Source organism: Mustelus asterias, chromosome 22 (assembly GCF_964213995.1).
Source record: "Mustelus asterias chromosome 22, sMusAst1.hap1.1, whole genome shotgun sequence".
Taxonomy (NCBI): domain Eukaryota; kingdom Metazoa; phylum Chordata; class Chondrichthyes; order Carcharhiniformes; family Triakidae; genus Mustelus; species Mustelus asterias.
Genome location: NC_135822.1, coordinates 69,691,124 through 69,707,252, shown reverse-complemented (window position 1 = coordinate 69,707,252; position 16,129 = coordinate 69,691,124). Strand labels below are relative to the sequence as shown.

The following is a 16,129-nucleotide window of genomic DNA, read 5'->3' as shown; positions in this document are numbered from 1 at the left end:
TGTGGAGTCTGCACGTTCTCCCCCGTGTCTGCACGGTTTCCTCCGGGTGCTCCGGTTTACTCCCACGGTCCAAAGATGAGTGGGTTAGGTGGATTGGCCATGCTAAATTGCCCCTTGGTGTCAGATGATTTAGCTAGAATAAATACAAAGGATTACAGGGATAGGGTCTGGGTGGGATTGTTATCGGCGCAGGCTCAATGGGCCAAATGGCCTCCTTCTGAACTGTAGGGGTTCTATGTTCATAAGTTCATAAGATATAGGAGCAGAATTAGGCCATTCAGGCCATCGAGTCTACTCCGCCATTGGATCATGGCTGATATGCTCCTCATCCCCATTTTCCTGCCTTCTTCCCATAACCCTTCAACCCATTACCAATTAAAAATATGTCTAACTCCTCCTTAAATTTACTCACTGTCCCAGCACCCACCACACTTTGGGGCAGCGAATTCCACAGATTCACAACCTTTTGGGAGAAGTAGTTTCTCCTCAACTCGGTTTTAAATTTGCTGCGTCTTATAAAGTTAAAGTTTATTTATTAGTCACAAGTAAGGCTTACATTAACACTGCAGTGAAGTTACTGTGAAATTCCCCTAGTCGCCACACTCTGGCATCTATTCGGGTCAATGCATCTAATCAGCGCGTCTTTCAGATTGTGGGAGGAAATCGGAGCACCTGGAGAAAACCCATGCAGACACGGGGAGAACGTGCAAATTCCACACAGACAGTGACCCAAGCCGGTAATCGAACCCGGGTCCCTGGCGCTGTGAGGCAGCAGTGCTAACCACTGTGCCACCTTGCTGACCTCTCATCTTAGAATGCCCTACATGAGGAAGCATCCGCTCCACGTCTACTTTATCCATACTTTTTATCATCTTGTATCCCTCAATTTGATCTCCCCTCATTCTTCTAAATTCCAGAGAGTATCAGCCTAAGCTGTTCAATCTCTCTTCATACGACAAACCCCTCATCTCTGGAATCAATCGAGTGAACCTCCTCTGAACTGCCTCCAATGCCACTACATCTTTCCTCAAATAAGTGGACCAACACTGTGCACAATACTCCATCATACACAATATGATTCTATGATTCTGTGACACTGCCTGCAGGTTTCACTGAATGGGGACAAGAAATGCTGATGGAAACAGAACAGACACAAAAAATAATAATGGAGGATTTGGATGTGTTGTGCCTGCGAATATGTCCATGACTAACTGTGCTTTTCCTATCATTCCAGGGCAAGTTGGATGCATTATGGGTTCTTCTGCGGAAAGGTTACGATCGGGTATCCGTGATGAGGCCTCAGCCTGGAGACAAGGTAGAGTGTGATTTTTGTCGGAACAGAGCCGGGCTTCTGTTATACTTCCATTCACAGTGTAACCGAGTTCTGTTCTTTAGCGGTGCGGGAACCCCAATGGGAGTCAAGCTGTATACTTCATATCACAGATGCTGTTTCTTGTAAAGACACACTGCCTCCCCACCACCCCGTCCCCTGTCCCCACCAAGACCCTCCCCTCCCCCAGCCCATCTTTAAATACTGCCTCTCAAGAGCGATCCATCCAACTCGCCTATAACTCAACCATTCCATCAGCCATCTTGTAAAATTCAATGAGCTTGCCTCAAAGTCTCCTCTTGTGGACACAAGACAAGGTCAATTGGAATCACTTTCAGTCATTAATTCAGCAGGGAAGATAGAAAGCGTTGTCCCATCAGTTCCTGGTTGAATGTTCTCTTGTTGCCAATGCTGTAGGATAGTTCAGAGTGCTCTGGGCAGCTTTCAGAATATGACATACTTCCTCCCAGTGAGGTTCAAGTAAAACAGGTCACAAGGGTTTGCCCCCCATCGTCTCTGGCCCAGAACCCAATTAGGAGGGTGTGGGGTACAATGGCAGAGGCGCAATGTGGAGGGCATCAGAACACTTAGCCCAGAGAAGTGGCGACGCACCCAACGCTTGGACAATTCTAGGGCATCCTCCTCGCTCGCTCGCTCTCTCTCTCTCTCTCTCCAGTTGCTGGCAGTCGCGCCTGGAGGAAACTAATCTTCGATTCCTGCAGCTCAGGGAAAGGTTTAGCAATCTGAGTGGTGTGCCTCCATCAATAAACTCATGAACTGGGGCCAGGAAGTGGCTCTGCTTCATTGTCAATCGTTTGTTTATGTCTGAAGGCCAAATGTGGTCAGCGTCATATGGCTGAAGATAATCATTTTGCATTTCCATGGAACAAAACAGAAAAGGAAAGGGGGGGGGGGGGGGTGAGGGGGGGGGGTGAGGAGGGGGGGGGGTGAATATTCCATGAAATGTTGCAAAAGGACGGCAATTGCGAAAGTTTGAGAATACATAAAGCCAAGCAGTCAGGTGAATCCAGTGTTGGCTGATGATGTAAGTGCAACAGCTGGTTTTCATAAGGCTGAAAAGCTGAATCGAGTGGTGCAGTGAGTGGCGATATTTCATCAGAATAGCAACAACTCTCAAGGGGATCTCTGCACAACACAGGCAAAGATTGCCTTTGTGTTGCTCTGACTGAGAACTGAAAAAAAAAAAATTGCAAATCCATCAGCACTCCAACCCAGTGTGGAGGACCGAAAAGGGAAAATGCAAAGTTACATCGGAACTGGGAGCAGGAGTGGGCGAATTCAGCCCTTTTTGCCTGCCCTGCCATTCAATCACATCATGGCTGACCTCTCCTTGGGCCTCAAACCCACCTCCCTGCCTGCTCCCCATATCCCCTCAACCCTTTTTTTATTAGAAATTATAATAACTCCAGGAGTCGCCTGTGAAGGAACTGGGCTTTTATTGCAGGCTATGAAAGTAACCAATAACCACAAGCATGTGGTGAACACAACAGATCCCAAAGGAGACTGAAAGGATAATGGACCCTCTCAGGATCTTGCTTTATACAAGACTCGGTATACGAGCCCCACCTGGTTGGCTAAATACCAATCCTCAGGGAACTCTTATTCAACAAGCCCAACTAAGAGGTCAATTAGTGATTTCCCCATGCAAATCATGGGGATTATCACAGACGTTTATCTATCTCCTTCCTGAAACCATTCTATGATTCAGACTCCACTGCGCACCGGGGCAGAGAGTTCCACAAAGCCAATGGTTACCAAGGTTCTTGAATATATTGGGCGGGAGGGGGGTGGGATATTGTCATACCACCTTCCATCAGAGAATACTTCCCACATGTTCACGCAGGAAACATCACAGGGTTTGTTTCGAGATGCTGGTTTTAATCGTTGCATTCTTTCAGCTTCCTCCAGGTCTCATAGAACATTTCATTGCAATGAAGATCAGGAATGTAATGACTCCAACCAGGCCCAGGAGGTTGGCCTTTTGGAGTATGAGCTCCTTGATTGAAGTAATGATTGCTCTGCCCAATCAAGGAGTCTCATCTGTATGTAAGACATGGGAGTGTTAGGGCCGCTGGCACTCCAGATTCTGACTGTGTGCCTGAAGCACTCTTGGAGTGAAATAGAGTTTGTAAATGAAGGGAATCTGGTGAAGGGACACCGGCCTCTGATGGAGATACTTCAGTGAAGCTCAGAGATTCTTGGTTTGCAAGTTACGATTCGTCCGACTTCAAGCTAAGAACCTGCGGGCAGCCTGCAGTTAGAATCTTTTGGCTTTTGCTCAACTTTAATTGTGTTGAACAAGGTCTATCCAATTTTCAGCTGAGGACCTGCATTGCTGGTCCTCATTCCCCCATTTCAATCCTGGTCTATAAGGACATAGGAACAAATGAACTATGTAATCTAAGGGAATAGCCCCGAAAAGGCACTGTAACAAATCAAATTGAAATGTTATTTTGAGGGGCCAATGAAGCACTGCAGCCCCTGTGGTGCCCAGCGGGCATGGGAATCTGCAATCATGCCAGTGGACACCACATGCTCCCTCTCCAGGGATACCCGACCATCCAGGTAGCTAGAGAAGAGGGGGAGGCAATTGGACTGGACAAACCCTCCCCGACCACCCACAATATTTCTTTATACCCTTTTGCGTATATCTGTAAGTAATTTGGTAAATTAACAGGCGAACGGGTCAAATTAAATAACAAGTTTAAACCAAGTTAAAGGTGATGTCTCCTTAAAGGGGAACTGTAGCAAAACATTTTTTTAAAAGGTACCTCATTAAGTCAACTTAAAATGTTGTTTTGGGGTCCTGTGATGCACTCCAACCCTCACAATGCCTACCAGACACAGAAGGTTTCTAGCTTGCCAGTGGGTGCCAAGTGCTCCCTCTCCATGGAGATGAATGTAGCTGTGCAAGAGGGGTACACAGTTGGGCTGGACGATCCCCCTCGACTGCCCACAACCTCTCTTTATAAGTGCTTGAAGTATTTAATTAAGCATTGCCCTTTGCCTGTGTATCTTAACCATACAATTGTGTTATGGTTCAAGTTAGGACTTGCTGGACTTGCGGATAGCGAAGAGCATTGTCGGGCAATACAGCAGGATATAGATAGGCTGGAAAATTGGGCGGAGAGGTGGCAGATGGAGTTTAATCCGGATAAATGCGAAGTGATGCATTTTGGAAGAAATAATGTAGGGAGGAGTTATACAATAAATGGCAGAGTCATCAGGAGTATAGAAACACAGAGGGACCTAGGTGTGCAAGTCTACAAATCCTTGAAGGTGGCAACACAGGTGGAGAAGGTGGTGAAGAAGGCATATGGTATGCTTGCCTTTATAGGACGGGGTATAGAGTATAAAAGCTGGAGTCTGATGATGCAGCTGTATAGAACGCTGGTTAGGCCTCATTTGGGGTACTGCGTCCAGTTCTGGTCGCCGCACTACCAGAAGGACATGGAGGCGTTAGAGAGAGTGCAGAGAAGGTTTACCAGGATGTTGCCTGGTATGGAGGGTCTTAGCTATGAGGAGAGATTGGGTAAACTGGGGTTGTTCTCCCTGGAAAGACGGAGAATGAGGGGAGATCTAATAGAGGTGTACAAGATTATGAAGGGGATAGATAGGGTGAACAATGGGAAGCTTTTTCCCAGATCAGAAGTCACGTTCACGAGGGGTCACGGGCTCAAGGTGAGAGGGGCGAAGTATAACTCCGATATTAGAGGGATGTTTTTTACACAGAGGGTGGTGGGGGCCTGGAATGCGCTGCCAAGTAGGGTGGTGGAGGCAGGCACGCTGACATCATTTAAGACTTACCTGGATAGTCACATGAGCAGCCTGGGAATGGAGGGATACAAACGATTGGTCTAGTTGGACCAAGGAGCGGCACAGGCTTGGAGGGCCGAAGAGCCTGTTTCCTGTGCTGTACTGTTCTTTGTTCTTTGTTAGAAACTCCAAAGAGTTTTATGGAGCCTACTTGAATCATAAGTTTTGCATCTTGAATTTGGCTTGGGTGGGCATGAGATGTTTCACTTCAGGTATGATTCAAATGACCCACTAGGGAGCTTTTATCAAACAAAGTTTATTTAAGAATATAGTTAACATGTATAGTAAGAAAATTAGCAAGAACTTTCATCAATTACAAACAAGAAACAAGCAATCAAGATAGCATATAACCCTTAACGAATATATATAAGCTGTCCCAATCAAACCAATCTCCATAAACGACCCTTTAAACAGGTTCAATACAGCATAGACTACTGCTCACGTGATATTGGGATCGAGACCATTAGTTGAATTCTCCAGTCAAATGCTCATGTGACTCAGAACAGTTTGAAGACAAGACAGCTTCCCAGAACACCACAGAGACTCTGCTCCAGTCCCCAACAACAACAACAGATTTTCACCCTTCAGGAAACCAACAAAATTTTCAAAACAACAGGGTTGGAGGGAAAACGCTTCATTTTAGCTTGCTGTCCCTTCTAAAACCGAAAAGCTCAAACCTGCAGCTCCAAACTGAAACTGAAAAACAATCATTGTCACCAGGCCTCCTCTTCACAATGACATCACCTAAGGCTGTGAGTATCAATTAAAAAAAACTCTTAAAGGTACTGTAACATCACATTGACACACCATTAGCATAGAGGAGCTGTCGCTGTTTATGAGGACTTTCTGGGTACAGATTGGCAGAAACCAGTGGCTACGCTTCAAAGGCACCTCATTGTCTGGAAAGCACTTTGAGACTTCGGGTTGTCGTGAGAAGTGTTCTGGAAATGCAAGTCTTTCTTTCCGAAATGGCAACAGCAGAATCATCCCTCATACTTCTGTCCAGAAAAATAAAAGGGGGGATTTTTTTATTCATTCGTGAGACATGGGCGTCGTTGACTGACCAGCATTTATTGCCCATCCCTAGGGCGGCACGGTAGCACAGTGGTTAGCACTGCTGCTTCACAGCTCCAGGGACCTGGGTTCGATTCCCGGCTTAGGTCACTGTCTGTGTGGAGTTTGCACATTCTCCTCGTGTCTGCGTGGGTTTCCTCCGGGTGCTCTGGTTTCCTCCCACAGTCCAAAGATGTGCGGGTTAGGTTGATTGGCCATGCTAAAATTGCCCTTAGTGTCCTGGGATGCGTAGGTTAGAGGGATTTGTGGGTAAAATATGTAGGGATATGGGGGTAGGGTCTGGGTGGGATTGTGGTCGGTGCAGACTCGATGGGCCGAATGGCCTCTTTCTGTGCTGTAGGGTTTCTAAGATTTCTAGTTGCCCTTGGAGGGCAGTTGAGAGTCAACCATGTTGCTGTGGCTCTGGAGTCACATGTAGGCCAGACCAGGGTAAGGATGGCAGATTTCCTTCCTCACCATCTGCTGTGGTGGAATTTGAACCCAGGTCCCCAGAACACTAGCTGAGCTTCTCGATTAATAGTCTATCGATAATGCCACTAGGCATTAGTGTAGATGATCCTTCACGTTGAATCTGCAAAGCTTCTAAAGTGCCCAATTGGAAGGTGGAGGTACCATTCCTTAAGCTAGATTGGAACAGTGTATGAGGATGAGGATCAAGAAATCAGAATGAAAATGGGACAGATGAATAAAATAACTAGCAAACCGGAGGCTTTGGGCAATTCTGAATAAATGCTTCAGATCTCATTAACCGGCAGGGTGGCACAGTGATTAGCACCACTGCCTCACAGCGCCAGGGACCCAGGTTCAATTCCTAGCTTGAGTCACTGTCTCTTGTGGAGTTTGCACATTCTCCCCGTGTCTGCGTGGGTTTCCTCCGGGTGCTCTTGGTTTCCTCCCACACTCCAAAGATGTGCAGGTTAGGTGGATTGGCCGTGCTAAATTCCCCCTTTGAGTGAGGGGGATTAGCAGGATAAATATTTTGATTTGAATATTATTGTCACCTGTATTAGTATACAGTGAAAAGTATTGTTTCCTGTGCACTGTACATACCGTACGTAGGGCAGGAAAGGAGAGAGTTCAGAATGTAGTGTTAGCTAGGGTGTAGCGAACGATCAACTTAATGCGTGGTACATCCATTCAAAAGTCTGATGGCAGCAGGGAAGAAGCTATTTTTGAGTCGGTTGGTACATGTTTTCAGACTTTTGTATATTTTTCCTCATGGAAGAAGGTGGAAGAGAGAATGTCCAGGGTGTGTGGGGTCCTTGATTATGTTGGCTGCTTTGCGAGACAGCAGGAAGTGTAGACAGTGTCAATGGATGGGAGGCTGGTTTGAGTGATGGACTGGGCTTCATTTATGACCTTTTGTAGTTTATTGTGGTCTTGGACAGAGCAGGATGCTTTCTATGGTGTATCTGTAGAAGTTGATGAGAGTTGTAGCGGATATGCCAAATTTCCTTAGCTTCCTGAGAAAGTAGAGGCGTTGGTGGGCTTTCTTAACTATAACGCCCGCATGGAAGATGTATATATGGGGTAACGGGGATAGGACCTGGGTGGGATTGTTGTCAGCGCAGACTCAATGGGCCGAATGGCCTCTTTCTGCAGTGTAGGGATTCTATGATTGATCAGGAGGAACTTACAAAGCTATTTACAAAGGAGAAATTCCCCCATGTTCTCAAACAAATGAAACGCAAAAATTGGTAAAGTTGTAACTAACTAAAAATCTTATTTCCAATGCTCCCTCTCACTGCGCCATTTGTTTCAATTCCCATAGAGACCAATAACTTTAAAAAGATCATTGGATTTCCACTGACTGACTGGAAGGATCTCACAACAGAATTTCAAGCTTTAAGGCTGTAAACCAAAAGCAATATCATTGAAACACAATTTAGGTCGGCAACCCATACTTTAAACCGCAGAAAAAATCCTCCATTTAATCAATCTCCACGATTATACCTTGCCCTGTCCCTACTCTGGACATTTCATTCTCCAGGAACCAGGCTAAAGCTATTTACAATTCCCAGTGGCCTCCTTTCTTTTTCCTTTCCAAACCAGATAACTTCTGATACCTGAAGTGACTTTCAGGGTGAGGGTTACTCTGGTGATTCCTTCCTCTAGCCAAAGCTAGGCGAATCTTCCAACCTCATTTAAATGCTTGCAAGTTTGGTCCTTCAATCCAAGCACAAGCTACTTACCCACCTTCTGCATGGCGGCCAATAGGGATCAGCTGCTCGGCCTCTCAGCATTCTCTCACAGATTTTTGCCAACAGGGTCTTCTATGAGGTTCAGGGATACAGGAGAACCCTGTAACACAATACGACAATGTGTTGACATGAATTTTTCCCCTCTTAAATCACATCTCCATGGCAATGTGAGTTGCATGATTCTTGTTTCCAGGGAGAAATGGTAATTCGCTATCCTTTAGACCTGCAACTCAATTCTACCTTGAAATTAAATAGACAGTTTAAAGTATAAACTTTTATGACACCTGACATTCCCAACAGCTCCCTGTGAAACTTGGAGACTGACTGTCACAGTCAACCCACAGTCATCACAGATGCCCTTGCCATTGTCAGCAGATATGAACAGCTTGCACCTTCCTCCCAGTGAAACGACCTGAGACTCTGTCCCTCACCCCCATTGCAACCAAGCCATTGCAAACCAGCTTGGGGTCAAGCAGGATTCGGGATATGTCACCTGACCCCTTTCACTTCTTAAACAGACAGTCCCAAAACATAGAACAAAGAACAGTACAGCACAGGAACAGGCCCTTCGGCCCACCAAGCCTGCACCGATCGATCACGTTGTCCTATCTAGACCAACCGCCTGTATCCCTCAATTCCCTGCCTGTTCGTGTACCTATCCAGATAAATCTTAAATGTCACTAACGTATCTGCCTCAACCACCTCACTTGGCAGTGCATTCCAGGCCCCCACCGCCCTAGGTGTAAAAAACTTCCCCCGCACATCTCTACTGAACCTTTCCCCCCTTACCTTGAATTTATGCCCCCTTGTAATTGTCATTTCTGCCCTGGGAAAAAGCTTCCAACTGTTCACCCTATCGATACCCTTCATAATTTTATAAACTTCTATCAGGTCACCACTCAGCCTCTGTCTTTCCAGGGAGAAGAATCCCAGTTTATTCAATCTCTCCTCATAGCTAATACCCTCCATACCAGGCAATATCCTGGTAAACCTTTTCCAAATGCTCTCCAAAGCCTCCACGTCCTTCTGGTCGTGTGGCGACCAGACTTGGACACAGCAAACCAATATGCAACATAGCCTGACCGAGGAATATTTGGGCTCCAGGTTGGAATATTTTGGCCTTTAAGAGTTGAGTCAGGACCTCAACAAGGGGGGGCCAAAAGTGTATCAGGGGCCAAACAAGGGCACACACATTGGGAATCCCCAAACTTGTGCAAGGCAACGGAAATTGCTTTGGAAAAAAATGTTGAATTGAATACTTGAGAGTAGTTATTGAGCTTTGGGAATTTTGTGAGGGACGGAGGCAGCTTTCCTGTGGTTCATGTTTGTCGCAGCGGTAGAATCCTTGTCCACAGCAAAAGGAAAGTTCCTCACAAAAGCTGGATTTTGGCAGCCTTACTTGTTATCGGCAAGGGACGCAGGCAGCAAAAGAATTTACTGGAGAGCTGAGTGTGAATATCTATCAAATTTGAATTGTTTTGGTGGAGAGGAGTTGAGGCCATAGTAACACTGACTGCAAATCAAGCTCCTAAACTATTTGGAATGCAGTGTCAGGCAGGATTACTTTGTGAGGCCACGTTTTAGTAATAAAGTCTGCTGTACTGAGGCCACAACGGTGAAGAATGAAAGAGAGATTGGAAAGGGCTTGTGTTTCTATCCTGCTTTGCACAACTTCACAATGTTCCAAATGATTTTTCCAGTCGGGTATGATTTGAGATTGATGTCACTGGAGCAATACAGGAAATACTGCAACCAATTCGCACCCAGCAAGCTCCCACCAACAACAATGTGATAACGACCAGAGTGAGGGATTATGGCTACCCAGGAGACCAGATTTAATTCCCCTGCCCTTCCCCATGGATTCTCCGAGAGGGCCTCAGCTTAGCATCTCATCCGAAAGATGGCTCATCTGAAAATAAGTAGGGGTCAAGTGGCAATGTGGTCCACGTACTGATGGGACTCCGTGAATGCTCTGTCAAAACGGCTGGTCTGGCATGCAGGGGAGGCAGTGGCCGAGTGGTATTATCGGTAGCTATTCATCCAGAAACTCAGCTAATGTTCTGGCGGACTCGGGTTCAAATCCCACCACGGCAGATAGAGGAATTTGAATTCAATAAAAATTATCTGGAATTAAGAATCTACCGATGACCATGAAACCACTGTCGGAAAAACCCATCAGGTTCACTAATGTCCTTTAGGGAAGGAAATCTGCCGCCCTTACCTGGTCTGGCCTCCAGGTGAGTCCAGAGCCACAGCAATGTGGTTGACTCTCAACTGCCCTCCAAGCGCAACCAGGGATGGGCAATAAATGCTGGCCAGCCAGTGACCAGGGATTACTATCTCAATGGAAACAAATTAAAACATGCTACCGTGCAAAGGGACCTGGGGGTCCTTGTGCATGAGACGCAAAAGCCCAGTCTGCAGGTACAACAGGTGATCAAGAAGGCAAATGGGATGTTGGCCTATATCGCGAGGGGGATAGAATATAAAAGCAGGGATGTCTTGATGCACCTGTACAGGGCATTGGTGAGGCCGCAGCTGGAATACTGTGTGCAGTATTGGTCCCCTTATATGAGGAAGGATATATTGGCATTGGAGGGAGTGCAGAGAAGGTTCACCAGGTTGATACCGGAGATGAGGGGTTTGGATTATGAGGAGAGGCTGAGGAGATTGGGTTTGTACTCGTTGGAGTTTAGAAGGATGAGGGGGGAACTTATGGAGACTTATAAGATAATGCGGGGGCTGGATAGGGTGGAGGCGGAGAGATTCTTTCCACTTAGTAAGGAAGTTAAAACTAGAGGACACAGCCTCAAAATAAAGGGGGGTCGGTTTAAGACAGAGTTGAGGAGGAACTTCTTCTCCCAGAGGGTGGTGAATCTCTGGAATTCTCTGCCCACTGAGGTGGTGGAGGCTACCTCGCTGAATATGTTTAAAGCGCGGATGGATGGATTCCTGATCGGTAAGGGAATTAAGGGTTATGGGGATCAGGCGGGTAAGTGGTACTGATCCACGTCAGATCAGCCATGATCTTATTGAATGGCGGGGCAGGCTCGAGGGGCTAGATGGCCTACTCCTGCTCCTATTTCTTATGTTCTTATGACACCCAGGTATTTGTTTGCAGAAGCAGTGGAGGAACAGGGAGAAATCTTGCAGAATTCATGTGTGGAAAGCTAAGTGGGCAGGAAAACCCATTCCAGAGAAGATAATCCATGCATGGACGGAAAATGTGTCTAAACTGAACTCCCCTCGTTAAGCGTAGGGGAGGAAGGTTTTCCCCAGTCAAGAACAAAGGGCCATCATTGCCTGCCAATGTTACATCACAGTCATTTTCCCGTCAGTCCCTTTGATAAAAAATAAGCCTCACCACAAAACTGCTGCACCCGGTTTGTCACAAGTTTAACTGTCAGCCTCCAGCCCCACCACCACCTCCCCGAGACCGGAATTCTCCAGTCTCACACACCAACCCCCCCACCACCCCCAGCCTCCCACTCCCCGCTAACCGCTGCCAGCGAGATCGGAGAATTTGGCGCTCAGCCACATCCCCGTTCACAGCAGCAGGACAGGAGAATCCCAGCCAGCCACGGGAGAGGTCGGGGAATTCTGGCCCACATTCTGTTCGGATAACTACGGGGCTCTTCCTGACATGGGGACCGTTGAAAACACAAACGGCAGGGTTTTGCATCCTTCCATGTGGCAAAGAGTGAAGCTAGGTACACCTGAGGTCGTGGTAGGTGAAGTGATCGGCCTCCCCGATGGTTTGGAATGAAAATTAAATTTAATCTTCAATGGACTACTGAGTGATAGCATCAGTCAGACTTTGATTTGATTTATTATTGTCACATGTATTGACATACAGTGAAAAGTATTGTTTCTCGTGCGCTATACCGATAAAGCATACTGTTCATAGAGAAGGAAAGGAGAGAGTGCAGAATGTAGTGTTACAGTCATAGCTAGGGTGTAGAGAAAGATCAACTTAATGCGAGGTAGGTCCATTCAAAAGTCTGACAGCAGCAGGGAAGAAGCTGTTCTTGAGTCGGTTGGTGCGTGTCCTCAGACTTTTGTATCTTTTTCTCGACGGAAGAAGATGGAAGAGAGAATGTCCGGGGTGTGTGGGTTGCTTTGCCGAGGCAGCGGGAAGTGTAGGCAGAGTCAATGGATGGGAGGCTGGTTTGCGTGATGGATTGGGACGCACTATATTTCAGACAAGGCAATGAATTAAGGCCTGGACTGCTTGCTCCAATTGGTTCATTTTATTTTAAAGGGTCCCATCATGGCATCATTTGAGGACCTGGCCAACATTCCTCCCTCAAATCACCAAAATGTCCTAAATGGGACAGTGAGATGCCATCACTTTAAGGGAAGTGAGCCAAGTGATCCCGCCTCAGTTTCACTGTGACATGGAGCAGAGCACACATACACAGCTCTGCAGCTCTGATGTCTTTGAGCTTTCTATCCATGTACACATGCCTCGAATTAATAAATGATCCCACAATGTGTTTGCACAATCCCTTATGAGCATTGATAACGCACACAGCACACACAATTCATTGCGGAGTTTGAGACCTTAGTATGTGAAAAATCTCTGCCCTTTGTGCTACATATTGGTGACATTCGTGGCCAGAGTGATGCATTAAGTGCGTTGTGCTGAACGAGATTGCATCAGGATAAGGCCAATAATTGCACATCCTATCTCGCCAAACAAGCCAGGCCTCCCAAGGTCTTTTTGGCTAGTTTACATCATGTCCTTTTCAGCACCGTGTTAGCAAATGTGACATTCGTCCTTCTCCATCCATTGCAAAGCCACTTGCCCAGGCCTCATGGTCACTTGTCACTGGGGTGAGAGGCTCAGAACTCTTTTATTTTGTGGTGCCTTTTCCGGGAACCCAGGTTCCATTCCCGGTCTCGTGTCACTGTCTATGTGGAGTTTGCACATTCTCCCCGTGTCTGCGTGGGTTTCCTCTGGCTGCTCCGGTTTCCTCCCACACTCCAAAGATGTGTGTGTTAGGTGGATTGACCGTGCTAAAATTCACCCTTCGGGTGGGATATTCCGGCCGCGCTCACCCCCAGGACCAGAAAATCTCGCCCAAGGTCAACAGAGTTTGCATGGTCCTGTCCTGCCCACTATGATTCCCGTGGCGTGTGGGACGGGAAAATTCCGCCCTTAGTGACAGGGGGATTAGCAGGGTGAATAAGCAGGGTTCCAGGGATAGGGCCTGGGCGGGACTGTTGTGGGTGCGGGCTTAATGGGCCTCCCTCTGCCGTGTCGGGATTCTGTGGTTCTCTCCTTTGTCTTAAGAATTTAAAAGCTGTCCAGGTGCTGTTAGTTCAGTGAGTTGGAGTGTAGTCTGTGATGCTTCTGCCTTTTCGCTCCCTGAACTCAGGAAGCAGAGTTAAAATTTTTAAAAACATACACAGCGCTGTCATACATATTACCGAATGCAATGCGAAATCTGTAGATTCTGTCTCAGGGAATAGTTTTGTTGGATGCCACCTCTGGCCAAGCACCCTAAAGGGCGGCATGGTGGCACAGTGGTTAGCACTGCAGCCTCACAGCGTCAGGGACGCGGGTTGGGTCAGCGAGCAGGATTTGGTGAGAGAGGTGTTTTGGACGACCTCGGGTTTACTGAGCACATGGAGACGGCTGGTCTGGAGTGCACTGGGATGGTCAAGAGGAGATTTAACAAAGACTGCGTTCCTGTCTGCCTCTTGTCACCTTTTTCTGTCCCGACATCATTTCTGACTCCATTTTCTTTCCTCACATGAGCTCTCAAGAGGCCGCAAAACTGAGATAGCTCATTGCAAAGATGGACGTAAATCCTTTGAACTCATCATATCAAAGATTATCCCGCCTTTCCTTCCCCGGTACGGTGGCACAGTGGTTAGCACTGGTGCCTCACAACACCAGGGACCTGGGTTCAATTCCCAGCTTGGAGTTTGCACATTCTCCCCGTGTCTGCGTGGGTTTCCTCCGGGTGCTCCGGTTCCCCCCCACAATCCGAAAGACGTGCTGGTTAGGTATATTGTTAAATTCACTCTGTGTACCCGAACAGGCGCCAGAGTGTGGCAACTAGGGGATTTTCACAGTAACTTCATTGCAGTGTTAATGTAAGCCTACTTGTGACAATAATAAATACATTTTAAACTTTCCCATTGATATTTCCGTTGAACATTTGTAGGACTGTGGGTTTTTTTTAAAAGCATTTATGGGATGTGGGTGTCATTGGCTAGGCCAGCATTTATTGCTCGTCCCTAATTGCCCTTGAGGTGATGGTGAACCGCCTTCTTGAACCCGCTGCGGTCCATGTGGTGTAGGTACACCCACAGTGCTATTAGGGAGGGAGTTCCAGGATTTGGACTCAGCAACAGGGGAAGAACGGTGACACATTTCCAAGGCAGGATGATGAGTCAGGCTGTTGCCCAGAAATCTTCGCTCTAAGTAAAGTTTTAAGTTATGCAATGAAGTTACTGTGAAAAACCCCCTAGTCGCCACACTCCGGCCCCTGAGGGGCAATTCAGCACGGCCAATCCACCTAATCCGCACATCTTTGGACTGTGGGAGGAAACCGGAGCACCCGGAGGGAACCCACGCAGACACGGGGAAGACGTGCAGACTCCGCACAGACAGTGACCCAAGCAGGGAATCGAACCCGGGTCCCTGGCGCCATGAGGGAGCAGTGCTAACCACTGTGCCGCCAGTTAACAGATATAAAAATGAAACAGCACCAACCCAATCAAGTGTTTGAATTTGGCAGCTTCCTGCTATTAAATGCAGAGCAGCCCTGTGTGAAATATCAGCGCTAATCCACTTCCCAATGACATAAGAATTATTCATCAACCGGCCCAGTTCAATAGAAAAACTCACATGCTCGCCAAGTGTTGAGTCTCTTGTTTTACAAAAAAAATATTTTCCAACGTAATGCGGAGTCAAAAGTCCCTCCTTTTCATTGAGGTTTTAGTTTGATTATTTCAGGATGCTGGACCTCATAATTCCACATCAGCTGAAGATTAAAGCCTAAAAGCAAATGAATATGTTTGAGGGGGGAAAAAGAACACTTTAGGACTGACACCACTCATCATGTGGATGAAATCAGCTTGTGCACAACAAGATCCCACCTACGGCAAGTTACATCAGTGATGTTCCGTCAGGGGGGAACACGTTGGTCAGCTCCCCTCTGTCACTACAGAAATGGTAAGAAGTTTCACAACACCAGGTTAAAGCCCAACAGTTTTATTTGGAATCTAAGGCGGGAAGGTGATCAGCCAGACGTCGTGGTACACATCGGTACCAATGACGTAGGTAGGAAGAGTGAGGAGGTCCTAAAGAGTGAGTACAAAGAGCTTGGAAGGAAGTTAAAAAGCAGGACCCCGAGGGTAGTAATCTCAGGATTGCTACCTGTACCACGTGCCAGTGAGGGTAGGAGTAGGATGCTTGGGCGGATGAACACGTGGCTGAGGAACTGGTGCAGGGGGCAGGGTTTCCGATTCTTGGATCATTGGGACCTCTTCTGGGGCAGGTGGGACCTGTACAAGAGAGACGGGTTACACCTAAACTACAAGGGGACCAATATACTTGCAGGGAGGTTTCCTCATGTTATTGGGGAGCGTTTAAACTAGATTTGCAGGGGGATGGGAACCAGAGTGCCAGAGTAGATAGTGGAGCAGGGGTAAAAAGACAGGTTAGTTCAAG

At 47.1% G+C, this 16,129-nt stretch overlaps 1 protein-coding gene across 1 annotated transcript in view; it reads left to right on the top strand.

Moving 5' to 3' along the window:
• The window catches only part of LOC144510172 (anthrax toxin receptor 1-like), a 157,023-nt gene that overhangs the window by 118,209 nt on the left and 22,685 nt on the right, over nt 1-16,129 (top strand). Inside the window, exon 16 of the mRNA XM_078239609.1 lies at nt 1,235-1,315. Within this exon, the coding sequence (XP_078095735.1) occupies nt 1,235-1,315 (81 nt within the window). The remainder of the gene's footprint in view (nt 1-1,234; nt 1,316-16,129) is intronic.